Here is a 9,693-nt window from a genome sequence, read left to right on the forward strand (position 1 = left end):
TGTTATGACTTTTTACTAAAAGGTCAGATACACTTACCCTTCTTATACAGTTTTCTGATGTGATGTGAAAAATGAAAATCTATAATTATGCAATATGCAATTTTAATAACCATGATTTAACATATCGTTATATCAGTGAGTCATTGAAGATAACTAATACAGTGTAAGCATTCTGATTGGCCATCAAATCATGACTATTTACTCATGAAATTACAAGCATGCAATTGAATATTAACAATTATGTTGGCTGTTGTTATTGGTTGCCTTCCTCTGGATTTAGACCTAAATGGTGTGCCCTCAGCTGCTTAACTGCGTTGCAAATTTATAAGAATTTTTTGGATTTGAGTCTGCCTTTTTTTTCTTCTTTCACTTGTTCCTGAGTGGCATTAATATTAAAAAAAAACACAAACACAAAAAACACGGCACTGATATTCTGATTCAAATTTGTGTTCCTCACTGGAAGAGGCATTCTACAAATAGGAGCAAAAATATAATCAGATTCTTTATATTAACCTCAAGACCACTGCCGAATATGGCATATTTTCAACATAAATTACCCACCTAATTGGTCGACAACACGTCAATTTATCTCCAACAGTGCAGATAGTTGAAATTAAGTAAGAAAAAGTTGAAATTAAATTGATTTACAAGAATTTCGCAAATGGCGGCTGGTCGGCAGAAAGTAACAACGTTTTAATTCAAAGTTTGAAGGAGAGTGCTCGAAAAGGAAAAACCCATCAAGCACAAACAACTGGCTAAGAGTCTGGAAGACTTGGCTTTCCAGAATGGCTATGACAGAAGTATTAAAACATACGAACTGGACGCTCAGAACAAAACTCTCAGTTCGTAGTAAAGACGGAGAGATCACAAGAGTGATAGCGTTCGTTTACTGGTTGCTGCTATTAAGTAATTATTTGATTAAAAATAAGAAGAAGATGACAATCATAACGACTCTGTTTATCGCTATGATTGTTATCATTTCTTATATAACCTTATGCAACTTCTCAATTGCAGTTCCTTCACTGCCGCCTAGTGGCTTTACTCTAGCTGCAAGCACTTCTACAAGTATTACAGCATCCTGGCAGTTACCACCAAAAGACTCCAGAAATGGAATCATCACAGGATATAAATTGTTCTACAAAAAGAAAGGCTCATTAGGGCCAGCAAGCATGCAGCACATTAACAGTCAAGCAACTCGCTCTCAAGAGGTCACTAGGCTTGATAAGTACACAGAATATGAATTTCAAATATTGGCATTCACTTCTGTTGGGGATGGACCAAAAAGTACAGTTGTTTATGAGAAAACAAAGGAGGCGGGTAAGAAATAGGAATCTATCTATTTTTATAAAATTCAGAAGTTTATGGATGCTACAAATGTCTCAATAGAATGGTATTTAACCTAAAAGAAGAGATCAAACAGTCTTTAGAAAACTTGTTCAATGTGTCTGTTTGCCATATCTCTGATGTGATAGATCTTAACACAATTTATATTCCCAACATGTAATTTTAGAAATACACCTGTTACTGTGCATGCATTAAATGTCCAATTTGAAGAAGGCTCTAGTGAGTGAGAAGGCCATTTAAGTGGGGTGGTGGCACTGTTAAAAGTGATAAGTAGGGAAAATACATATAATGTCACATTTAACTTGAAATGTGTCCATTTTATGGCAATAAGTTTTCTTAAATTATAACATTTTTACGAACAGCAAATTCGCCTTTGTACATGTGGCATACGCCGTTAAAACATGCAATGTTGTATTTTTGTCTCACCGAAAGGCTCTAGCTCTTCTTGTCACAGGGGCTCCAAGTTCAATTTTTCAAAAAGTCGCCTTTTGGCGACCTTCAACTGTAAAATGGTCATATAAACATTTGATCGCCTTTTATCCCCTTCCCCCGCTTACAAACATTGTAGTGTTCCACTACCGTACATGCTACGTGGTAGGTAGTGAGCCAAATGATGCGATCATAACACTTTCATTCGCCAACTTTACTAGCTATGTTTTATGCCGTGCAGATTAAAAGATTGTAAAAACGGTCAATAAAGAGAGAATGAAGAAACTGTGATGTCTGGAAGCAGAACGATTCACCGAAAAGTTTCTGAGACCGAGTAACAAAATATTACTCGTGTTTGTAAATAAGATTTCGGTCTGCTCACTGCTCAGCCGAGAAATATTTATTGAAAGTGAAATGAAATATTTTATTTAAACCTTCCACATTGTAAGTAACATCTTGAAGCACTTGATATTTAGTCACCATACTTCTTAATGCAAAGTTGAGGCTTAGGGCTAAGTGCTGCACGTAATATAAAAATATGAAGTTAAATTTATCTCAACGAGATCGATTCGACTTGGTTCTATACATTTCAGGTTTATGCATATTTGGGAGAGTTGAACGTTTTTCTTTCCCCCTTTTTTTTTCTGTTTTGGTCTGTCGGTCGTCAATTGGCGATTTTTGTCCAAAGTTTAGTCGTGAGATTTATTTTTCACTTGCCATGGCGACCAAAACAGTCCCAACTTGGAGCACTATGCCATGCTTGCAGAACTACAAATACACAATTTGCATTTCTTAACTCAGCGCCACTATTTTAACACTTAATTGAATAAGGGCGCTCATTAGAATAGGGGCGGTTATAAACAAAAATAACTTCGAGGGGTGCGGTTATTAAATAGGGAGTGCTTATTAGAATGAGGACGCTCAATCGAATCATTGCGATATATCTATTACATGTATTTTGAGACTATGATTGCGTAATTCTATTTCGCGTCAGATTAGCTTTTCACCAAGAGTAGTTAAAAATTTTTAATTATTTTCCCTTTTTTATCAAATAGAGCCCAGTCATGGACCAGAAGATATATCTTCCTCTGCAGTGAGCTCCGCAAAATTCAATATAACTTGGCGTGGACTGTCAAGAGAAGTAGCCAATGGCATTATCATAAACTACGAAGTTAGGCTCAGTGTAGTAGAAAACTGTACAGCGATCAAGTCTTCCTATAATTCAACCATTAACACGACCACCACTTATGTTATCGTGACTGGACTCTCTTTGTGTGCCAAGTATGAGGTGTTTGTTAGAGGATACACTGTTGTGGGGCCTGGACCCTACAGCAACCCTGTAATGGTGCAGACATTGGGTAAGGAAGTCTGTAGGCAGTTGTAATGAGGCAATTTTCAGGGAGGGAGTAGAACTGAAAGGTGGAAAAACTTGTGAGAAAGTGTGGGAAGCACTGAAAAAGTATGTAGGTTTCTAGCGAAGGCAAGTGATTAAAGATCTCTTTGAGTGTGTGATAAAAACATAAATGTAACCTCATCATTTTCCTTCAGAGTAAGAACTGATAAATATATATAACGCAAAATGTTTTTCAAAGCCTTCTTTCACTTCTCTCCAGCTGCGGTTTGGTCTAAAGAAACGCCATCTTCACCTTCGTTTTCTGCAAAATCAAATGAAGGAGGAATTTCAGTTAAAGTCACGCTTCCACATTTTCCTGGAAATGCAAGGTACGATTGACTAAGCAACTTCACGCTAATTTTGGCTGAATTCCTATTTTACAATATTCAAGGGGTAACATAAAGTTAATTTTCTTTTTACGGTTATCGTCATGAGACATCTTGTGCATTGCTATGTGCTAATGCGGAAGAAAATATAAGTAACAAATGACACTACAAGATACTGTTGACATAAAAAATATCATGTAACGTATCTTGCAGGTTTTTCCAAGTTATCATCATTACATATAGCTCAAACTATACTGGTGCTGTAAACCCACCGGAAAGATTTACAACACAAGACATGATGACGTATGAAAAAGCGCACAAATCTGCAGTTCCTGCTGCTTATGTCGCTTTTCAGTTTAACGGAAGTGACTTTGATAAAAATCGAGAATTTGTTGTAGGAGACGAAACGGAATCCAGCAGTAAAGAAAGGAATAAGAGAAGTAGTGGTGATCACTTTTATTACAACAAACCTCTGCAGCTGAATACAAACTACAAAGTGTTCCTCAGGGCTTTTGTCTCCGAGGTACTCGAAAAAAACTTTTGTCATAAGAGAGGGATGTAGTATGAATTCAGTGTAAGAACTTAGTGACAAAATTGACCCATGGTTTTAAGGTTCTTGCATTCGCTTACTCCGAGTCTGCACCCAGATGTCTCCGGAATTTTCCCCTCCTAAGCTATTTTCTTGCCGTTGTTTACCAGCTCTTTGGTCTTAGTGAATGCAGTGCTATAACAGCAGCTTTTAGTAGACTTGAAATGCTGAAGAGGTCTAAGTCACCACACCATACCCAAACGCAGGAAAAGGTTACAGATGAATAATTGGTTTTTTGTGGTTGTATTTTGCAGACTGTTTATGTCTCCAGTAACTTTATAGACATCGACACCAAAGGTATTGATGTTTTGAATGACTTTTTTGGTATACTTTTCCTTTTTCAGAGGCATCTAGCATTCAGCAACCAAAGTTAGCTCAATGTAGTCTGTGAGTTTCTTTATTGGTATGAGACTTTCATGCTCTGTTGGTTTTCTTTCAGAGTTTGTAAGTTTCTTCTCAACCGAGGTGCTTTTAAATTATTTTTTAGTCGGGAAGGGATAGGCTGCAAAGCCTTACTGCTGTATTTGTGCCTTGTTATTTGTTAAGGAAAAAATAATCCATGTTTATAACAACTCAGGTAAACCTATCATCAAAGGTCTCCCAAAGACAACCATTACAGAAATTGGCAAACTGGCAATGTTGACTTGTGAGGTTAGTGGAGACGCTAATGCTTCTGTTACCTGGACCAAAGATGGACTAAGCAGTATACCTCGCGCTCAGTTCGAGAACAACGAGAAAATACTTATTATAAGGGATGTTGTTCCTGGTGACAGTGGCGTTTATGAGTGTAAAGCAATGAACATGTTTGGAGAGAGCCGTACTGCTACGATAGTGATTGTCGCTGGTACGTAGAAAGTTTGTCACATTTGCATTGGATATTGGGTAACAATAACATTTGCATTTCCTTTCGTGAAATAAGTCTGTGAAGGAGTAAGAGTATCTTTTTATTATTTTAAGTTACAGAAATTGCCCACCTCTACCAAAATGAATGACTAATCATGGTTCTTCTAAGCATCACGACAATTACCATGGCAACTGGTCTCAACCTTACTCCAGCCACTTATTAATAAGTCATTGATGAATTAGTGTGTGTACTGAGTACTAACCAAATATTAGCAAATTGTAGTTTAAGGGTGAAAGAAATAAAACAACACTGATAACAACCAAACAAACCACCACTCAGCGCGCAAACCAAATAATAGATCCTAGTAGTGTTCCCACATGTTTTTTACACCTTTGCTCTGTTGTCACGAGCATGATTTTGTCTGAACTTGTTTTGCTATCATTTCGTTTTTCTCTTTTTTCGCACAGTGCCACCCAGAATTATCGAAGAATTTTCCCCTTCCTCAGTGATATGTGAAAAGCAAAGTCCGTGTTTTCTTTCATGTCAAGCAACAAGTTATATTCCGTTTAACTACACTTGGACGAAAGATGACCAGTTTCCAACTGGTGATGGCATCAAGTTCATGAATAACAGTATCATCGTCACGCCACAGAGTTCGCGTGATTATGGGGAGTATGTGTGTCACGCTACAAACAGCTTTGGGTCAACAGAGCTTAAAATCACTCTGCTTTCTCCTAAGGAAAATGAAGATGATGGCGATAAATGCCCTCAAAACGGTAAATATTCCTTAATATTCGAACGTGCTTAAATATTTTCTTAAAAAATTTTGGAAAGCCTAGAGCTTTGAAGTCCAGTGTGGAGTTTATGGGCTTCTAATTACAGTTGTTTGGTATAGCCATTTATGTATCAAAAGCAATATTGTGTGGTGGTCTCATACGCCGACGTTTCTCGGTGTGAAGGTACATTTTCTTTCTTCAATTAGAAAGATATAATAATGTGCAATACAGGTAGATCATTCCATATATCATAATTGGCCTGTTCGGTTGTAACTTAATCAAAACAGAGCTATATGCAATATAGTTGATAGCTGATAGTTAGTTTGAAAATCGTTTGTGTTCTTTCACCAGATACACAAAGCATCTTCCTTGCTAGTGTAATGGTGCTGTCTTGTATTGTGGTCGTGTTGCTCATTATAATTTGTGGGCTGATATGGCAGCGGAGACGAGCTGTTCCCAATAAAAGGACACAGAGTGAAGAAAAAACTGACTTTGATGGCGTCAAATCTTCACCTGATCAACAGCGACGTGATCAGCAGGCTTCAGACCCGGACTTATATACGGAACTCAAACTCAGGCCTTCGAACCAAGAGTCTCATATTCCTACTGAGCATCAGTCGTTACAGGAAGAACCCGAGAACCCCGGATATTACAATGTGGTGTTTGAGAAAGAAAATGGCGAGAAACAAAATGAAGAAGTGTATGTGGAATTATGCTAATCTCTCAACTAATTTTGTATCCTTCTAGTTCAGATTGTCCATCTTGTGTTTTATGCTATGCTTAGTTATATGTGCATGTTGATTTGTTCTGTATGATCTAATGGAGGACAGACGCATAGATGGCGTCACCATAAACAATATCTTGCTTCTTCATTGTAAATACAAAGAGATTCCATGTTGCCGTGAATCTGTTCTGTAATAAGTCACAGAAGACGTCAAAATGTGCTAAAAAGAACAGTGCCAGACTCGACTGCGCTTCGTGTGCCATACTTAAGTTCTTACCACATTTTGACGTCATACATAACAGAACAGACACACGCCTACATGGAATCTAATTGGTAATTAGAAACGGTACTTCGGTTTGTGAAAGACTTTGTTCTTGTCTCGCTTAAAGAAGTACTTCGTAATTTGGCAATGAAATGCATACGTTTGAAGTTTTCTACTCCTCATTATCGTCATGCTCACCCTTACTATCGCAGTGTCGCATAGAGTGCGGTTATCTGATATAGCTGTAAGGAAAATATACAAGATACACTGGTAACACTAGCTTACCCAGTAGATCCTGTTTGCGAATGTATTCTGTTTACTACAAGAACAGACATGACCTTTGTTAGTTTGTGATCAAGGCAGTTTTGAAGTAAGGCCTTAAAGACTTCTTCAACGCGCAATAACCTTTGATTTGGTCCATTTAAAATTAATTTCTTATATCTGTCTTATATTTTACATGTATCTGTATAATTGTATCTTTTACTATTGGTGTGAAATTTCATAAGATGGAATCGCGTATAGCCAGATCTGAACATTTAGTTATAACCTCGAATGAGAAGTAAATGAAATTCATAACTTTGGGCGAGGTCCCCAAACTAAACGAAACCTCATAGGAGACAGTGGCACATGCATAAAAACTTACTTTTCTAAATGAATCCCTGTTATCAAGTGAGATTTAATCCACAACATTTTACACCGGTAGCAGCACGAGAATTCGAATTCAACTTAAGGTGTGCTCTGAACCAGCAGTAAAAATGAAAGAATTAAATATGCCATTTTTTTTAAAGAGTCATTGGATGTAAACATAGAACAAAGCGTAACAATGTCATATATTTTTTTTTACCAGTACTGAAAGTTGTTCCTTATATTTTACCCTTTTAAAAGGGTTCTCTTTTCTGAGTCATTTATTGGACATAAGGACGTTTTCATCATATTTTTAAGTAAATTCTTCTGAACTGTAAAGACAATGTATTGCAATTGAAAAGTGTTAAGCAACAGAGTATTATTGGTAGGTGTTTGTAGATAAGAGAATGGAAAATAGTACAATATATTTGCTCCGTGAGATATTTTTTACTTACAGAGCACTTACTGATTGAAGAAAATGCTTGGAGAAGTTTTTCTGAGGCAATAACATTTTAGTAAGCATTTAAAATGCACAGAACTTGAGCAACAGAATAGTTGTAGATAATGGAATAAAGTGTTTCCACAAAAAGATGTGCCTGACTTTGGTATTTCATGTCTCTTTTATCCACTTCCGTTCATGCAATAACATTTCGTTGTCAAGTATTTTTTGTCGAAAACCAGACACGCGACACAAAACTCCATTTATTTAATACTCAGTCTTAGCCAGGGTTCAGTTGCTGAAAATATTCACCGTCGCACTTCTACTTACCACACGTTTTGCCTGCTACGCAGCTTGTTGCCAAATACCTTTATTAGTTCGGATGCAATATCATTCAGTCACAGCTCTTACTTTCTGCGTTTGATGAGGTTCCCTCCTTTGGTAGATATGCATGGGAATTTACAAGAGCGGTTAGCGCGAGCAGCACCGCTACAATCGAAGGACTCTACCGTGACCTACCCTTGAATCTTTTTTCACATTCGTTTCGATATTACTAGGCCCAGTTTTTCTATTGTCTTAGTACTAATGACCTCTGCTTGCTAAGTACTGTCACAGAAGAACATTACTTACACTCTTGTCCAGAATAATTGATGGTTAGCAACTCTATTGACGTATATTAGCGAGTACGTTTGAAGGTTGTGACCTATCGTGGAGTTTGTTTGATTATTGCTGCTTTTAAAAGTCTGATAAGCTTTTTCGAAAATGGTTATTAAAATTATATTTTTCAGCAGCTCTCGCACTTAAGACAATTTTTCTTTCTCCATCCTTGTCACGGAGCTCGTTTTACTTCTTATTTTTAAGATTTGTTTCAAGAAAGTGATTGCATGTGGAAACCCTAAAAAATTCAAAATTTTATGTCCTAAACAGTAGCTGATCCTGCCTTAGTCGATCGTCTTTCTTGTTACCCCCTGTGGACAAGCACGTATTCAAAGGGATTAATTGCGCAACAAACACCCTCTGGTATCAGGCTCTAATAGTTTCGTGTTTCATTTCGCGTCAGTTTTCAATTAGAGCGTACATCAGAGATCTTGTATGGTACAGTTTCGTTTTTCTTCTCATCCACCCTCCCGTCCTGGGGGATTTTGCGTGATGTCATAGGGTGGTAGAGAGGTTCATTAGGCATATTATTGGCTGTTGTTTATTTTTCTTTTGTTTTCTTAAAAAACTTCTCTGTGTGCTAAAAAGCGAATTTTTTTATTTGTGTCAGCGGGCGAAGATGGGGAATTCAATGTAATTTTTATGTCGGTCGATAGTTTAGTCGTTTTTTACTTCCTCTGTCTTTTCCTATATACATGGGTATAAGGAAATCTGAGAATGTAAACTAACTTCTATCTCATCTTTGACAAGGCAATTAAATTCTAACTCGAAAGCTGGATAAGGGCCTGTTTACATGGAGGTGGGGGACCCCAGGTAGGTGAGGTAACCCGCCTAACCGTGGTCGAAAAATAAAACGCGTTTACATGCAATCTTACAACCCCTGGGTGCTGGGGTGTTGTTGCACTTGCAATTAATTAAGGAGTTTGAGCAGAGGCGTCCCAAGCTCACATCTCGAGACGAAAGATTAATTCTCGGAGACATATGTATTTATTCATGAAAGCGTCAAGCGTTGTGTTACGCGGTGTTTGGTTTCGCGAGAAACCGTTGACTTAATACGTTATATGGAATAGTTTGTGAAACCAAATATAGCCGATTTACAACGCTAAATATTCCGAAATGTGAACATTTTACACTCCTTGTGTGACCGTTGCGGTTTCTGGTGATTTCTGCCATGAGACGGCTAGGAAATGTACAAAGTTTTAAAACACAAATTTCGCTTTTGAGCTTTTCGCCATGAACGCAACCCCGGCTGGGCGGGTTACCCCACCTTGCAACGTTTACATGGC

The 9,693-nt window shown here is 37.6% G+C and overlaps 1 protein-coding gene across 1 annotated transcript in view; it reads left to right on the plus strand.

Annotated features, from left to right (window-relative positions):
- Positions 1 to 7,900, plus strand: part of LOC113678973 (protein sidekick-1) — a 32,879-nt gene extending 24,979 nt beyond the window's left edge. The window contains exons 16-23 of the mRNA XM_089188388.1: positions 695 to 1,317; positions 2,829 to 3,131; positions 3,387 to 3,495; positions 3,706 to 4,015; positions 4,336 to 4,378; positions 4,659 to 4,925; positions 5,393 to 5,701; positions 6,053 to 7,900. Of these exons, the coding sequence (XP_089044514.1) occupies positions 695 to 1,317; positions 2,829 to 3,131; positions 3,387 to 3,495; positions 3,706 to 4,015; positions 4,336 to 4,378; positions 4,659 to 4,925; positions 5,393 to 5,701; positions 6,053 to 6,420 (2,332 nt within the window). The 3' untranslated portion in view covers positions 6,421 to 7,900. The remainder of the gene's footprint in view (positions 1 to 694; positions 1,318 to 2,828; positions 3,132 to 3,386; positions 3,496 to 3,705; positions 4,016 to 4,335; positions 4,379 to 4,658; positions 4,926 to 5,392; positions 5,702 to 6,052) is intronic.
- The last annotated feature ends 1,793 nt before the right edge of the window (positions 7,901 to 9,693 follow it).

Source organism: Pocillopora damicornis, chromosome 11 (genome assembly GCF_964200805.1).
Source record: "Pocillopora damicornis chromosome 11, jaPocDami1.2, whole genome shotgun sequence".
In the NCBI taxonomy this organism is placed as follows: domain Eukaryota; kingdom Metazoa; phylum Cnidaria; class Anthozoa; order Scleractinia; family Pocilloporidae; genus Pocillopora; species Pocillopora damicornis.